General features: G+C 45.6%; 1 protein-coding gene across 1 annotated transcript; it reads right to left on the bottom strand.

Annotated features, from left to right (window-relative positions):
- Positions 1 to 123: 123 nt before the first annotated feature.
- Positions 124 to 18,626, bottom strand: ncapd3 (non-SMC condensin II complex, subunit D3). Its single transcript, XM_056586776.1, has 35 exons — positions 18,560 to 18,626; positions 17,678 to 17,835; positions 17,262 to 17,424; positions 16,244 to 16,410; positions 15,614 to 15,781; positions 15,455 to 15,516; positions 15,074 to 15,161; positions 14,644 to 14,777; positions 14,473 to 14,545; positions 13,695 to 13,820; positions 11,796 to 12,048; positions 11,647 to 11,685; positions 11,203 to 11,298; positions 10,687 to 10,760; positions 10,078 to 10,212; positions 9,153 to 9,373; positions 8,312 to 8,503; positions 7,361 to 7,458; positions 7,155 to 7,264; positions 6,842 to 6,949; positions 6,068 to 6,182; positions 5,822 to 5,908; positions 5,500 to 5,738; positions 5,320 to 5,399; positions 4,939 to 5,076; positions 4,110 to 4,243; positions 3,793 to 3,992; positions 3,351 to 3,461; positions 3,140 to 3,262; positions 2,792 to 2,916; positions 2,462 to 2,529; positions 2,233 to 2,277; positions 1,529 to 1,591; positions 1,031 to 1,067; positions 124 to 452 (listed from the first exon to the last, which is right to left on the bottom strand). The coding sequence occupies exons 1-35, from the start codon at positions 18,609 to 18,611 to the stop codon at positions 374 to 376; spliced, it is 4,161 nt and encodes a 1,386-aa protein (XP_056442751.1). The 5' UTR covers positions 18,612 to 18,626; the 3' UTR covers positions 124 to 373.
- Positions 18,627 to 18,781: the final 155 nt, after the last annotated feature.

Below are 18,781 nucleotides of genomic sequence, written 5' to 3' on the forward strand. Positions count from 1 at the left end.
CCTTCTCTGACGGTAGGTCGATTGTAGTTCAGTTTGGAACATTCAAGGATTAGGATGAAACCACGAAATATGAGTTTAATTATCAGAGGCGTATCACCCACAACAGCGATAGGAACGTAGAATTAAACAGCGCCCCCAGGTGGAACAACAGATCACAGTCAGGCTACACAATTAACTCGAAACGTCTGTTTGATTTTTTTTTATTGTAAGAAGAAAAAAAAACAAGAAGAAAGAAAGGAGACGTCAAAATGACATTTTAAAGAAGAAATAAATGAGAAATATACAAGAAACATGCCAGTTATATTACAGTCTGGGTCCACTGTCTATTACAAACACGTCTGTAATGTTACAGACTGGTGCCTAACAGCAGAGACTAGGGTTGACTCCTCCTGGATTTGGTCTTGGAGGGGCGGAGAGGAGACTTGACGTCCCACTGACGAGGTGCTGGAGCCCTGGAACACACAAAGCCTCTTAACACAACCCAACACAGCCGGTTCTGCAGAACTCAGAACAGAAACGTTCAACAGAACCACTTCCAAAGAACCAAACAGAACCACATCAAAACAACCCAATAGAAACATTTCAACAGAACCACTTCAAAATAACCCAATAGAACCATTTCTATACAACCAAATATAACCATTTCAACAGAACCAGTTGATAGAACCCAATATAACCATTTCAACAGAAACACTTCTAAATAACCAAATAGAACAATTTCTATAGAACCCAATACAACCATTTCAACAGAACCACTTCAAAATAACCCAATATAACCTTTTATATTGAACCAAATATAACCATTTCAACAGAACCACTTCTTTAGATCCCAATAGAACCATTTCAACCGAACCACTTCTATAGAACCCAATATAGCCATTTCAACATAACAACTTGTATAGGACCCAATAGAACCTTTTCCACAGAACCCAGAACGACTTCTATAGAATTCAACAGAAACATTTCAACAGGACCAGTACAAATGAGCCAGTAGCAAGCAAAGGAGAATGAAGATGAGGGGACGACTTACTTCTGGGGTTGGATAAAGCTTCGGTCACTCCCAGGACCTGAGACACACGAGATACATTAGTAAACATAAGATCATGAGGAGATAGCAAGATAATATTACGATCATACTATGACAATACTATTATCATTCTAGATAATACTATGATCATTTTAGATAATTCTTTGACAATACTATGATCATTTTAGATAATATCATGACAATGCTATGATCATTCTAGAGATAATACTATGATCCTTCTGATATGACTACAACAATACTATGATCCTTCTAGAAAACACTATAATACAAGAACAATAATATGATCACACTATGAAAATACTCCGATCATGCTACGACAATACTATTATAACACTATGATAATATTATGATCATTCTATGATAATAAATATTTGGCCTGTTAAGCCCTTTGAGACTGTAATGGTGATTAAGGGCTATGCAAATAAAATTGAATTGAATACTAAGATAATTCTATTTCCACGCAGACAGGAAGTTGCTCACTTGTTTGGGACTCTTCCATGATGGCGCTGACGGCCTCGCCGAACGTGCAGTCGAATTCAACATCTGGAACCAAACCAACAGGCCACACTAAACATCTGGAGCCAATTACTCTAACAGACATTCTCAAGAAGACCGGTAGGAATCCATCTCCAGCTAGCTGGGAATGATGCAGCCTCCCAGGGAGGCCTAGCGTAGATCAAAGGGGCTAACTGCTAGCAACTAAAAAAGCAAGCTTTGGCTAAATGCTATCGGCTAGCATAGAGCAAAGCAGTAGGAAAACTTCTAGGAGCTAGCATAGAGCTAGACGCGGCTAAATTATACCGGCGGCTAGCGTAGAGCCAAGCGTTTGGCGGTGTCATGGGGCAGTGTTATAGCCTGGCTACTACCAGACCAAGCCAATCGTAGATTTCACGTTGGTCTGGGGAAGCTGCTGTCATTTTCTTCAGCACACGAGGCGTGATCAACAGGGGCCTAGTTCAAAATACTCTGTACGTGATTGGCTGCTTGCCGTCGCTTCCCTTGTCGTCATTGTGTTAAACCAGCCCATAACATGCCAAGGGGAAAAGCCAGCTCGGTGATTGGCTCCCGCAAAAAAGTATCGGAAGCAGAAGGAAATGTGTTGCTCTTCTCCAGACCCTTGTGCAGGGCGAATTCAAATCGCCTGAAGAAAGGGCGGGGCTACCCAGGCTAGCAGTGTTACATACCGACAGGTGTGCTGATGGCTCTGTCCTTGGAGTTCTTGGAGAGCACTGCAAGAGAGCCACATAAACATTAGAATCTGGACAAACCAAACACAAGAAAATAATACGCCGGTCATATATCCAATCATTATGGGACCCGGCCTCAGCAGGATGTGATCGAGTCTCTTTATTAGGAATTCTTCCAATGTTGTTAGGGTTCCCAGTGGTTGCTAGGAGACCCGCAGGTACGTACCTGTATTCTGCAGATGGGCTAGGCTATTAAGGGTCTGCCGACGCCCACTCTGACCCCTTGGAGTCCGGCTGTGGACACACACACACACACACACACACACACACACACACACACACACACACACACACACACACACACACACACACACACACACACACACACACACACACACACACACACACACACACACACACACAGTAACTAATATGGTTGGTAAAATTATTTCAAATTCAACTTTGTCCTTAAATATATCAAGTCTAGTGCTGAATATAGGTCGTAATACAAATTCTTATATTAAATCATAAAAAGCGTATAAAGTGATATCTCTACCTCTCTGTCGTGGACACTCTGCTGAGCAGCACGTGATTGGCTTTCGTAGGCTGGGGGGTGGAGAATTCATGCGGGGGAGCTATCCGTTTGGCTGCAGCAGGTACAGGAGAGTTCTGCACAGAGTCCTGCAGGAGAGTAGAGGAGAGAGAGAGGAGGGGTAGATGAGATTGAGAGGAGAAAGTGTGGTTTACACACATACACACTGTGGGGAACAAAATCACATTTAACACACACACACACACACACACACACACACACACACACACACACACACACACACACACACACACACACACACACACACACACACACACACACACACACACACACACACACACACACACTAACCATGCGTGACGTCTGGTTCTCCAGGTTCTCCTTCTCCTGCAGGTTGAACTCCAGCTCTGTCGCTAGCTGTTGGTCTCCGGAGAACAGCTCCTTCACCTCACCCTTCAGGTCCTTCATGGCTACCTGAACACACCGCCATGGTTACTGTTGCCTAGCGACAGGCCGTGTGGCAAGCGTTGCCTGCGGACAGGCGGTGGGGTTACTGTTGTACCTGCAGGTAGGCCATGAGGTCCCTGATGACGGGGGAGCGACGGAGCTCCAGCATGTTCTTCAGCGCTATGATGATGGGGACCGTGTTCTCCATGAAGGCCTTCTTCTGGAACTGAAAAGCACCAAGTATTAGACTACTGTACTACCATACTATAGTGCTGCTATAGTACTACTATCCTTCTTTCTGAGGAACACCCAGTATTATAATACTATTTTACTACTATAGTAGTAGTACTATACTAATAGTAGTTGTACTGTACTTCTAAAGTACTACTAATCTGCTATAGTACTAATATGGTTACCTACGTTCTGCTACCTCGGAAACCACTTTCTATGTTTGGATGGTTACCCAGGAAACCCACTTCTACAACGGTTACCTAGGAACCCCCCTTGTATGATCGGGTGGTTACCTAGGCAACCCCCTTGTACAATCGGGCGGTTACCTGGGAGATGACCTTCTTCTGCGCGGCGTGCAGCTTGGCCATGTTCTGGCCCTCCTCCTCGGGCTCGTCGGCCGCGGCGCCCCCTGCTGGGGCGGAGGCGGCCTGCAACTTCAGCTCCTTCAGGCTCAGGATGCTGAAGGTCTCCGCCAGGATCTCCGCTCCGTCCGCGTCCAGGGGCAGCTCGTCGTCGGCGAAGCACCCTGGGAGGAGAGAGCCGTCGCTGAGCGTTATGGACATGCTGACGGTTCCTTCGGCTCATGGGACACTCCCAGAGACACACACACGCTGCTCGCTAGGAGCTCCGGCTGGCGGCCTACCCAGGATGGTCTGGTTGATCTTGTTGGTGATGCTGACGCGCTGCGCGTCGGTAAAGTGCTCCAGCAGGAAGCGGTAGATCCGGAAGCGCTTCTCGCGGTTCCTCTGCCCCTTCAGCGAGAAGCGAGTTCTCTCTCTGGTAGAACGAAAAAATAACCTTCATGAACTCAAGGTCACAGCTATGACATCTTGAACACAACCACAGCCATGACATCATGAACACAACCCCAGCCATGACCTCATGAACACAACCCCAGCCATGACCTCATGAACACAACCCCAGCCATGACATCATGAACACAACCCCAGCCATGACATCATGAACACAACCCCAGCCATGACATCATGAACACAACCCCAGCCATGACATCATGAACACAACCCCAGCCATGACATCATGAACACAACCCCAGCCGTGACATCATGAACACAAGGTCACAGCCATGACATCATGAACACAACCCCAGCCATGACACCATGAACACAAGGTCACAGCCATGACATCATGAACACAACCCAGCCATGACACCATGAACACAACCACAGCCATGACCTCATGAACACAAGGTCACAGCCATTACATCATGAACACAAGGTCACAGCCATTACATCATGAACACAAGGTCACAGCCATGACATCATGAACACAACCCGAGCCATGACATCATGAACACAACCCGAGCCATGACATTAACACTACCAAGGGGTTGGATTCCCACTGTGGCCACCAATGATAAGCATTGTACATCCTCACTGTATTTTGGACACGTAGCATAAAAATGTCTACCAAATGGCAGTTACACTTTAAAACCACTCAGATTCCCAGTGTACCTGTCGGTCTCAGGGAAGTGGTTGTAGGCCTTGTGTTTCCGGTATTCGTTGAAGTGGAAGATGCACTCGATGAAGTGCTGGCTGAACATGGCCGTGTTCTTCTTCAGCAGCAGGTGGACCAAACAGAACTCACACAGACTAGAGAGAGAGACAGAGAGAGAGAGAGACAGAGAGAGACAGACAAAGACAGAGAGAGAGGCAGAGATAGAGGCAGAGATAGAGGCAGAGACGGAGGCAGAGAGAGACCGAGACCGAGATTATGATTTAATTACATGAGTTGGTGATTGGTCAGTACGTCTATTACGGTAAAGTTTATCTGTGGTCCTCTCATATAGTAGTGTATAGTGTACTTCGTGCTGTCTGATTGGTCAGCGCGGTTACCTAGCGATGGCGGGTACGGGGTCCACCAGCACGGTGACAAAGCGGAAGAACAGCGAACCTTTCCACTTGACAAACTCCTCCTGTGACCAGAGGGACACCCGGCGCACAACGTCAAGGACACAGTCACGCAGCACAGGTCACAGAGAGGCACAGCGTCGTCACGGTAACCGCGGGTCTCACCTGCAGCAGGTTGGTGAGCATGATGAGGGTTTGCTCTCGGATGACCTGCTGGTCGTCAAGGAGGCAGGAGGAGATGTTGGGGATGTAGCAGTCCACCATGTTGGTGTAGCGGACGCACAGGTCACACATGATGACCACCAGGTTGTTCCTGAACGCCAGCTCCGCCCCCTCCTGCAGCTCCCGCGCAAACACCGGCAGGTACTGCTGAGTCAGGTCCTCGTGCTGCAGACAGAGGCGCCCTGCACAGGGAGGGCAACGCACCGTGAGGCCCTGTACCTGTGTACCTGTGTGCGTGTGCGCGCGCGTGCGTGTGTGTGCATACCTAGTGTGATGACTGCGTGGGCTCTGACCTTGGTGGGCAGAGAGTTTGGTCTGGTTTGGGTTGAAGACTCTGGAGGCTCATCTGGTCCTGGACAAACACACACATACACACACACACACACACACACACACAGACACACACACGTTAGTGATCTATTCAAGAATAGACTTCTGGGCATCAGCCAAGATAGAAGACCTTCACACCAATTAATGTGTGTGCTAGGCGTGCGTGCGTGTGTATGTGTACCAGTGTGTGCGTCTCTCTGGGAGGACAGGATGGACTCCACTAGCAGGACGGTCCTCTTCCCAACGTGGGCGGGGCTATGCAGAGAGGCCACGCCCAGCAGGTGCAGGTGTTTCACCTGGGGACACGACAACACACCTCAGATACACACACCTCAGATACACACAGCTCAGATACCCTATCCGATACACATTGGATACACACACACTTCTGATACACTATCAGATACACACACACTTTAGATACACTATCATATACACAAACTTTGGATACACCATCAGATACACATACACACACACACACACACACACACTTCTGATACACAACATGAAGCAGTACTGTTATAACAGAACATGAAGCAGTACTGTTATAACAGAACATGAAGCAGTACTGTTATAACAGAACATGAAGCAGTACTGTTATAACAGAACATGAAGCAGTACTGTTATAACAGAACATGAAGCAGTACTGTTATAACAGAACATGAAGCAGTACTGTTATAACATGAAGCAGTACTGTTATAACAGAACATGAAGCAGTACTGTTATAACATGAAGCAGTACTGTTATAACAGAACATGAAGCAGTACTGTTATAACATGAAGCAGTACTGTTATAACAGAACATGAAGCAGTACTGTTATAACATGAAGCAGTACTGTTATAACAGAACATGAAGCAGTACTGTTATAACAGAACATGAAGCAGTACTGCCATGATAGATAATAATCTATTGTCATAATAATAGATCATAAAAGACAGCGCGACGGCCTGCTCACCATGAGGTCCTGATCCAGGTCGTGACCCCCGGTCTGGCGCAACAGGATGCCGGCCAGGTAGGTCTCACACATCGACACCAAACCTCCACAGTGGAGGCCCAGGAAGGCCTGGAGAATCCACAAACATCATCAGGACCCTAGTCCAGGACTGGGGATGGGCGCCCCTCCTAGTTTATATCGTAGTTTCCACATTGTAGAACTCAAACTAAATGTGAAGGAGGTGATGACGAGGAGATGATGGAGAGGAGAGGAGGTGATGAGGAGGAGGGGAGCTGAAGGAGAGGAGGTGCTGGAGAGGCGAGGGAGGTTTTACCTGTGTTTGTTTGATGTCCTCTTTACGTCCTAGCTGAAACAAGGTTTCCATGGCAGCACTCATGACTTCCAAAGACAGCTCCATCGTCTTCAACCATGACATCAGCTCATCTGTACACAGACAGACAGGTCATCATCAGACAGACGGGTGACGTACAGGCAGGCGGGTCCTCAAGGACTGAAGAATTAAGTTGAGTGAGAACTCACCGACGATCCTGCTCTGCGTGTCCTCGTTGAAATACTCTGCGACGTCTCCCACCACACTGAGGATGTGACAGCACGTCGTCATGGCAACCTCCTTGGTGCTGGAATGGGGCAGAGGCTTGATTAATGAGCATCCCATTAAAGTGATGAGCGGTCACCACACCAAACCATGACCTTACTGTAACCACACCAAACCATGACCTTAGTGTAACCACACCAAACCATGACCATACTGTAACCACACCAAACCATGACCATACTGTAACCACACCAAACCATGACCTCACTGTAACCACACCAAACCAGTGTTTCCCCTAGAATTTTTTTTAGGCCCGGTGGTAAGAGCTGATAGTGTGATTTGTTATACATTTTTCACGGGATGCTAGAGTATTTGTTGGTATTTTCATTTTTTTGGCCGGTTGTTGGCCTGGCGGGGGCGCTCGTTGGCCTGGCGGGCCGCCAGGCCTGAACAATGGTAGGGGAAACACTGCACCAAACCATGACCTTACTGTTACCAAACCCTACATTAAATATAAAACCAACAATGAGCCATTAAGGCGATAAGTAAGTATAGAAGGAATATCCGTTCTCTGATACCTCATTATGAGATCATTCAGATTGTTCATTGGTAAACTTCAATCAGAGCACTTCTTGAGATTGAGCGAACGTTTCTTTCTCAAAGTTTATTTTCAAAATAAGGTGGGTATAGGTTAGACCCCCCCCCAGTCGTGGGTCTAACCTGTACCCATCTGACCATGTGGTCCCAGGTGTGGATCAGTCCTGTACCCACCTGACCATCTGGTCTCAGGTGAGGATCAGTCCTGTACCCACCTGACCATGTGGTCTCAGGTGTGGATCAGTCCTGTACCCACCTGACCATGTGGTCCCAGGTGTGGATCAGTCCTGTACCCACCTGACCATCTGGTCTCAGGTGAGGATCAGTCCTGTACCCACCTGACCATGTGGTCCCAGGCCTGCAGGACAGGTGTGAGGGGCAGGTTGGGCGTGCAGCGGGCCACCTGGGACAGCAGCAGCCATGCCCCGCCTGCGTGCTCGGCCTCCGTGTGGGACAGCAGGCTGGAGCAGAAGGACTTGGAGAACTTGTTCTGCTTGGACCACACGCTGAAGGCCCGGCTGAAGTAGCGACTGGGACCACGGCAGGAGCAGAAGGCGGCAGGTTAGCATCGGGGTCCCACCGGGCGGGCCATGTCTGCACTACTCATGTATTCGTTCCCCATCTTTATACCGAGACCGTCTTGGTCTCATGTGCTCCCAAGGTTGATTCAGTGCCGCCTTGAAGTATTGATATTTTGTAGGGATGCACCGAATATTCGGCCATGGAAAATGTTTGGCCGAAAATGGCCCAAAACATAATTTTCGGTTTCGGAAAAATGTTTTACTCATTTATTTAAAGGTACATCGTTCTTAAATTCTTGCTATAATGTCTGCTGGAATGTTAGAAAACGTTCAGTATTAAATAAATGTTTTGTATCAAATTTGTAATTGATTTTATTTCTATTGAAAAGCAAGACAAAAAAGTTTATAAAGGACATTTAATTGTTTGATTTTTTGTAATGGTGAAAAATTAAAGCAAAATGAATGAAAAACAGCAAAGGCCACATTCGGTATTCGGTTTCGGCTTTCGGCCAACTGTTTCAGTATTTTCGGTTTCGGTTTCGGCCAAGAATTTAAATTTCGGTGCATCCCTAATATTTTGTAGTATTCTTCCACCAGGTCCTCTGTAGTGGAGGACAGAGGACCTGGTGGAGGACAGAGGACCTGGTGGAGGACCTACCTGAGCTCCGGACACTCGTAGCAGAGCAGCCCGAGCAGGTCCCAGGCCAGCCGCTGTGGGGCGTCGAGGTGGCGCTGGGGGGAGTAACCTTTGACCTGGCAGAGGAGGGTCTCCTCCAGGGCTTCCAGAGCCTTCTCCTGCACCGAGCTCTCGGCGTCCACCAGCGCTGGGACCACGCCCTGCAGCCAGGCCCGCTGCACAACGCCACTGTCGGGCCGGGCCTGGGGGAGTGGGGAGCGGGTCATGGGTCTGGCTACGTCTGCCTGTGGAGCTGCTCTTCTGATCAATGCTATCAGATCTTCAAACAGATAATCATTGAGGAGGTTGTCTCTTGACAAAATTGCAATTGACCTGTCGCTGAGCTCCGCCCTTCGAACGCAGGTGATGCAATGACATTCTAGCCTTGACTATACTCGGGCATCGGACACCCGGACTCCTCCATTGAAAACGACAGGGATGAGGCATATTATAACAATTTAATGGTGTATTTATGTTGTTTGTTTAAAACGACATGGGGGTACATGTAACACGGATGGTCGGTATCCCGGGAGGCCGTAGAATGGGGTATATTTCATAATGTGGATCAGACTGTGCGGCAGGCCAGAATACCAACTGAATTTAAGCTTGTTACCTTCTGTAATTATTTAAACGTTTTGAATAAACCCCCCCATAGAATAATGTAGACCCTTTCGATGGATCCTGGAAGAAATTAAATCATTTCCCACCCAAAACTTGTTCAAAACCTGCTTTGATATAATGTAAGCTGACGCTTTTCCATATGTTTTTGTTATCGAGTCTTGTTTGTTTGTCTGAGTTCGTCATGGTAAAGACGGGGGGGCGTGACTTAGCAACAGGTCAATTCAGAGAATGTTCTCGATCTGCGACTAAGGCGGGCTTTCCCAGGGAACCAATCAGGTGGACTCACAGTGAGCAGCTCCCCAAGACACTGCAGGGCCTTCTTCTTGACGGACAGGGCGGGGTCGCGGCAGCGGTCCGACAACACCGACAAGTTCTCCGTCGTCATGGGGATGACCCCGTGCTTCAGCAAGGCAAGGATGGCCTGGGACAGAGGTCAAAGGTCAGATTTCTATGTTGTCCTCTTTATCAGAAAGTCCTCCAACTGCTCTGATTGGCTCAGATGGTTTCTTGAACTACAGCCAGCTTCCTATTGGATCATGGGTTTCTTGAACTAAAGCAAAGGTTCCTATTGGCTCAGAAGGTTGCTTGAACGACAGCCATTTTCCTATTGGCTTAGAAGGTTTCATGAAATACAGCGAGGTTCCTATTAGCTTCGATGGTTTCTCTCCAATATTTGAATGATTTGATTGGTATTTAATGTACTTTACATATTTGATTGACTATAAAATCTTTATCCAAAGAAATAAAAACGAATCATATTTATCATAATTATTAAACATATATCGTGAGCATACATATTATTAGGCTTTCCATGCTAAGAGAGGCAGCACCAAAATAAGATAATACTAGTAACGTAACAGCCCAGTGAGTTAAATAAAGTTTGGCTCTCTGTCACCTGCAGAGCAGACTTCCTGACCCCCGTCTTGCAGTCCGCCACACGTCTCATTAGCAGGGCCAGGTTCTCTTTACCTGGGGAGCACCAGAACATGTTAACACACGTTCACACATTTTAACACACATATGCACGTTTAATCACTTTTACACATGTTAACTCACATGTTAACACATGTCTTTACATGTGTGCACATGCTAACCAACATGTTAACACACAAACACACACACACCGGTTTACAATTTCTTTAACATTATACATGTTCACATGATGATTTAATATGATACATGTTAAGGAAACATGTGTTAACATGTAACATGTTCCATTTGATTTGTTTTGTTAATTTAGTCATGTTAAAGCCTAGTGATGGGAAAGGTTAGTGACTGGAAAGGTTAGTGATAGTAAAGGTTAGTGATTTTAAAGGTTAGTGATGGTAAAGGTTAGGGATGGTAAAGGTTAGTGATAGTAAAGTTTAGTGACGGTAAATGTTAGTGATAGTAAAGGTTATTTCAGGGTTACCTTCGTAGCCGGTGGGGTCCCCAGTGTTGGTGATCTCCAACGTCTTAAAGGACAGCGTGCGATACGTCTTCTGGGTCTGCTGGGCGCCAATCGTTCCTGAGATCAACCAATCACACGCTAGAGCTACCTAAACAAACCAGCTCTCAGCCAATCACATGCTAGAACTACCTGTAAAGACCAACTCTCAGCCAATCACACGATAGAACTACCAAGATACACCAGCCCTCAGCCAATGACACGCTAGAACTACCTAGACACAGCAGCTCTCAGCCAATGACACGCTAGAGCTACCTAGACAAACCAGCCCTCAGCCAATCACACACTAGAACAACCTAGACACAGCAGCTCTCAGCCAATCAAGCGCTGGGACAACCTAGAATCACCAGCTCTCAGTGGTGTACATTAAAGGGATGAGACATGTCATTGAAGCGTTAAGTTGAGTACCTTCAGTGGATTCTCCCTCCAGGACCGTGCTGATCCCAGCTACACACAGACACAGACACACACACACACACACTTAGGACTGCAGTACATACAAGACACACAGTGTATTTATGTATATAAAATAGATCTAGATTGAGTAGAGTACATACAGTTGGTGAAGAGGTCCTGCACGGCACGGGAGGCGTTGAGGGAAGGCATCTCCAGGACCTGGGCCAGGCAGGAGAGGGCGTGGCCACGCACGGTGGGGGAGGAGTCGGTGCGGCGGCTGAACAGCAGGCTCTGCACCAGGTAGCGGTGGGGCAGAAGGACCGCCACCTCCGCCGCTGCCCCCAGGTCCGCAGCTCTCTCCGGCTGCTGCAACAGCACCATCACCACATCCACCGCAAACAGACGGTACACCATCTAGCATAACACACGATGTAGGCATTACACAGATATAACATACAATGATACAGAACCTCCTACAGCACATATAACACAATAATATAATATATAACAATACAAATGATATAACATACATAATACAGAATGATACAGAACCTCCTACAGCACATATAACACACAATAATATAATATATAACAAAATACAAATGATATAACATACAATAATATAATATATAACAAAATACAAATGATATAACATACAATGATACAGAACCTCCTACAGCACATATAACACACAATAATATAATATATAACAAAATACAAATGATATAACATACAATGATACAGAACCTTCTACAGCACATATAACACACAATAATATAATATATAACAAAATACAAATGATATAACATACAATAATACAGAACCTTCTACAGCACATATAACACACAATAATATAATATATAACAATACAAATGATATAACATACAATAATACAGAACCTTCTACAGCACATATAACACACAATAATATAATATATAACAATACAAATGATATAACATACAATAATACAGAACCTTCTACAGCACATATAACACACAATAATATAATATATAACAATACAAATGATATAACATACAATAATACAGAACCTTCTACAGCACATATAACACACAATAATATAATATATAACAATACAAATGATATAACATACATAATACAGAACCTTCTACAGCACATATAACACACAATAATATAATATATAACAAAATACAAATGATATAACATACAATGATACAGAACCTTCTACAGCACATATAACACACAATAATATAATATATAACAATACAAATGATATAACATACAATGATACAGAACCTTCTACAGCACATATAACACACAATAATATAATATATAACAATACAAATGATATAACATACAATAATACAGAACCTTCTACAGCACATATAACACACAATAATATAATATATAACAATACAAATGATATAACATACAATAATACAGAACCTTCTACAGCACATATAACACACAATAATATAATATATAACAATACAAATGATATAACATACATAATACAGAACCTTCTACAGCACATATAACACACAATAATATAATATATAACAAAATACAAATGATATAACATACAATGATACAGAACCTTCTACAGCACATATAACACACAATAATATAATATCTAACAATACAAATGATATAACATACAATAATACAGAACCTTCTACAGCACATATAACATACAATAATATAATATATAACAATACAAATGATATAACATACATAATACAGAACCTTCTACAGCACATATAACCTACAATAATATAATATATAACAAAATACAATAGATATAACATACAATAATACAGAACCTTCTACAGCAGATATAACAGAATAATATAGAACCATTCAACAGATACAACATACAATAATAGAATATAACCATTCAATAGATATAATAATAATAATATAATAATAATAATAATAATAATAATTGGATTAGCTGGGTGGAAGAGGTGGTGGGTGGTGTTACCTAGGAGGTGGAGAGGGTTGTTACATTTAAGTGTGTGGGCAGAGGTGGAGGTGGTGTTACCTTGGAGGGTGTGGGTGGAGTGGATGGGTGGTGTTACCTTGGTGTGTCGGGAGTATCCAGAGAGCCACTTAACGAAGGAGGCGTAGTCTTCACTGGGCAACAGAGCCACCAGCACACCCACCGCTTGGGAGCCATGGCAACGGTACTCACACTTCTCCAACATCTGAAAAGATCAAACTTTATCAGAACAGCCACGGCATCGGGTGGATGCACTAATAAAGTTCCATAACCTGGATCTATGTGATAGGTGTAAACAGGAGTGAATCTGGATCTATCTGATAGTTGTAAACAGAAGTGAACCTGGATCTATCTGATGGGTGTAAACAGGAGTGAATCTGGATCTATCTGATAGGTGTAAACAGGAGTGAACCGGGATCTATCCGACAGGAGTGAATCTGGATCTATCTGATAGTTGTAAACAGAAGTGAATCTGGATCTATCTGATAGGTGTAAACAGGAGTGAACCTGGATCTATTTGACAGGAGTGAATCTGGATCTATCTGATAGGTGTAAACAGGAGTGAATCTGGATCTATCTGAAAGGGGTAAACAGGAGTGAATCTGGATCTATCTGAAAGGTTTAAACAGGAGTGAACCTGGATCTATGTGATAGGTGTAAACAGGAGTGAACCTGGATCTATTTGACAGGAGTGAATCTGGATCTATCTGAAAGGGGTAAACAGGAGTGAATCTGGATCTATCTGATAGGTGTAAACAGGAGTGAATCTGGATCTAATAGGTGAAGCCCTGAGCATGTGAATTTGGATCTATCTTATAGGTATACATGAGATTTAGCGTGGATTGTTGGCCTCTGACCTGGAAACAGATGTGTTGCAGGAGTATCTGCACGAAAGGCAGGGCGGTCTCCTTCATCTCCTCGACCAGGTGACTACACACACACACACACACACACGCACACACAGACAATTAAAACCGTCACACTGGAAGGGAGAGATTATAAACCCTGCAGCATGAAGCGATGTGTACCAGACAAACTGGAGGGCGTGGCCACGGGCAGCCACGACAGTCTGCGATATCACAAGGAGGGCGGGTCTTCCTCTGTTGGCCTTGCTCATCATCAGGATCACATATAGGAGCCTATGGAAGATTCTCCTCAAGCTCTGCATACACACACACCACACACACAGAACACATTACACATCCTAGGCCAGTCCTGACAAAGAACCTCAATCTGCTACAAGCGTCTTTAGCTGAAAGACTTTATAGCAGTAAGAGTAATAGTAGTAGTAAATATTAATAGTAGTAAATATTAATAGTATGAATAGTAGTAGTAAATACTAAAAGTAGGAATAGTAGTAGTAGTAAATAGTAGTAATCATAGTAGCATTAGTCCATAGTAACAGAATAAACAGCAGGCTGATATCCAAGCGTCAGAGAATTATGGGATGCGTCCTACCTCCTTCTGGTCTCCGTGGTACTGGGAGAGGAGCAGGCGGAGACCACAGAAGGCCATCTCAGGTAAGCTCTCCAGCCTGGACACATCCCTGAGGAACAGGCACACGTTACCATACTCAACATACACACACATTAACATGCTGCACACACTGCAAACTGTGTGTGATCTGCCGGCCGTGACGGGAGAGTTCAGCAGCTAGGCACTACGTTGTGCTGGGCACACACACACACACACACACACACACACACACACACACACACACACACACACACACACACACACACACACACACACACACACACACACACACACACACACACACACACACACACACACACACACGTTAACCCTGTGGCAACACCCCCCCAAACAGTAACTCACTGTTGAGCAGAGAACCTCAGTTGTCCTTGGACTGCCTCAAAGTAAACCAGCTTAGTGAAGATCTAAAGGAGACAGAAAGCGATTCGTTCATCATTAATCAATAATAATCAATGACGAAAGACTACTGAGTGGTGGGCTAGCTGGGCGGGTCAGCTGTACCTGGGTACAGTTGATAGCGCTCTGGCGCGTGTCCTTGAGGGAGAAGGTTTTGAGGAGTCTGAGGAGACTCTGGACCAGGAGAACCACTCCGTCTCTGATGGTCACCAGGTCCTTGGCTGACAGGTGCACCTCCTCCTCATCCTCCTCGTGCTCCTCCTCCATGTCCACCTGGGGGAGGGAGCACCGTGAGCCAGGAGCTACCAAGCTAGCAGCGCAACGTGACACATGGGTTTCCTTTGTATAGCCACCGTGCATTATAGAGTTAGAGGCAAGGTGGTCACTTCCCCCATAAGGGGTAGGGCTGTGCCATTAATTTAATTTTTGCGTCAAACTCTCCTAAAAGTAATATAAATCGATAATTTAGTTGTTGTTTTTTACATTATTTTAAATCTGAAAATTTTCTATTCCAACATTTACGGATTTTTTTAGAGGGACATTTCCATAATTCTCAGTGTTTTTTATTGGAGAGAAATGCTGAAAAAACGAATCATGTTTTCAAACTCAAAAAAATTGAGAAATGAAATCGTGATTTCAATATTGACCAAAATAATCCTTATTATGATTTTCTCCATTATCGAGCAGCTCTAATAAAGGGTCAGGTTAGGTACAGAGTGGGTTCCTGGGTCTGACCTCGTCGTGGTCTTTGCGTGGAGGCTTGGAGCGCTTGCCTTCGGCCTGGCTGCCCTTCGCGGCATCCTTCTTGCGTTTCTTGGTGAAGTCCTGTGGCCAGCAGTGAGACGGCAGGTCTGAGCAGGTGTCAAACAACACCTGGTGGAACATCTGGTTGGCAATGCTCCCTGGAGCCGAGAAACACACCGTCAACATCTACTCTCCGCTCACAGCACAGAATACATTCACATCTACTGTCCAATCATAGTGAATACATTAACTAACCTCTACTGTCCAATCACAGCACAGAATACATTAACATCTACTGTCCAATCACAGAGAATATATTAACACACCACTACTGTCCAATCACAGCACAGAATACATTAACATCTGCTGTCCAATCACAGAGAATGCATTAACTCATCTCTAGTGTCCAATCACAGCAGAGAATACATTAATTAATCTCTACTGTCCAAACACAGCAGAGATTAAATTAACTAACCTCTACTGTCCAATCACAGCAGAGAAACATGAGAAACAATGAAAGTGAAACATAAAAGGCCTCATTGTTTAGCAGTGATGATGAACGTGAAGGTGGAGGAAGTGGTGGAGGTGTAGTAGATGGAGGAGATGTAGGAGGTGGTGGAGGTGCAGTAGACGGAGGAGATGCAGGAGGTGGTGGAGGTGCAGTAGACGGAGGAGATGCAGGAGGTGGTGGAGGTGCAGTAGACGGAGGAGATGCAGGAGGTGGTGGAGGTGCAGTAGACGGAGGAGATGCAGGAGGTGGTGGAGGTGCAGTAGTTGGAGGAGGTGTAGGAGGAGGTGGTGGAGGTGCAGTAGTTGGAGGAGGTGTAGGAGGAGGTGGTGGAGGTGCAGTAGACGGAGGAGATGCAGGAGGTGGTGGAGGTGCAGTAGTTGGAGGAGGTGTAGGATGAGGTGGTGGAGGTGCAGTAGTTGGAGGAGGTGGTGGAGGTGCAGTAGACGGAGGAGATGCAGGAGGTGGTGGTGGTGCAGTAGACGGAGGAGGTGGTCTCACCGGGGACCCCCAGCAGCAGTAGGTAGAGGGAGGCGGCCTGCAGGGCGGTGGTCCTCTGGTGGGCGGAGGCTCCATTGCTCCTCCCCTTTAGCACCAGGTAGGCCAGCAAGGCCACCAGACTCCTGGAGGACCCCCCACTGTTCCCCAGCTCCTCCCACACGATCTGGAGGGAACAGGGGGAGCACCGTAACTAACACACACAAATACACACTCCTGCTAACACACACACACACACACACACACACACACACACACACACACACACAGACACACCACTACTACTACTATTAACACACACACACACACACACACACACCTGCTAACACACACACACACACACACACACCACTACTACTACTACTACTACTAACACACGCACACACTCCTGCTAACACACACACACACACCTCCCCAACCTGTCCTGAGTCGTCCCGCTGGTCAGAGGCGTAGGGCAGCAGGCAGCTGTACAGCCGGGTGAAGGCCTTGACTCCACCCACACTGATCTCTTCTTCTATGGTTGCATCCAGGGGCTCCACCTCCGTAAACTCATAATCCCATAACACCTCGACCCAAACTGGACAGTGGACACCAAAGTTTACAACAGCTCAACTTACTTTTACTTGACCAAGCTCCTTAATGACCTGCCCCTGTACAGTCTTCCCCAGGACCGGTCTCCTACTGTCTTACCTGCGCCATAATGACCTGTCTCTGTACTGTCTAACCCCTACCTGCTCCGTAAAGACCTGTCTCTGTACTGTCTAACCCCTACCTGCCCCATAATGACTCGTCTCCTACTGTATTACCCTTACCTGCTCCTTAATGACCAGACTCTTTACTGTTTAACCGGCACCTGTTCCTTAATGACCTGTCTCCTACCGTCTAACCAATACCTGCTCCTTAATAGCCTGTCACTGTACTGTCTAACCCCTACCTGCTCCATAATGACCTGTCTCCTACTGTCTAACCCTTACCTGCTCCCTCATGACCCGTCTCTGTATTTACTATAACAGACAGGCTCTATTGCATACTTTTTGCTTCTAACTGGTATCTGCTTCATGATTATTTGTCATGTTGAATATAGTATGTTAGTAATGTTGAATGGACGATCTCATCAGAGCGGTTAGATTTTGTTAATAAGTCGAATGCATTATTGGTCCCTGGCTAAACACTAGGCATTGGCAACACCGAAATAGTTGTCTAAACTGTGTAAAGTGTCAATGGGATTTGTTGAATAAACTGTCCAACTCAACCCGAGTTAAGTTTAATAAACTTTTCCATAATTAACTCGTAAACTGTACCTGAGTTTAGGTTGTTTAGGCGGAGAAACTGCAGCGCTCCGGATACCTCCATCTTTGTTTTGAATCAGCCCGCCAGACTGCCAGACGCTCCTTTTTCCGGAGAGAACAGGCGGGAAACTCGATCGCCCCCTACAGCACGAGCTGGCATGGACTATCAAGGCTTTATTATTTAGGGGTCCGAACAGCGAAAATGCTTGGCACCTTTTGTTTCTCTAACGTTTT

The sequence above is a fragment of the Gadus chalcogrammus genome, chromosome 3 (assembly GCF_026213295.1).
Source record: "Gadus chalcogrammus isolate NIFS_2021 chromosome 3, NIFS_Gcha_1.0, whole genome shotgun sequence".
In the NCBI taxonomy this organism is placed as follows: Eukaryota; Metazoa; Chordata; class Actinopteri; order Gadiformes; family Gadidae; genus Gadus; species Gadus chalcogrammus.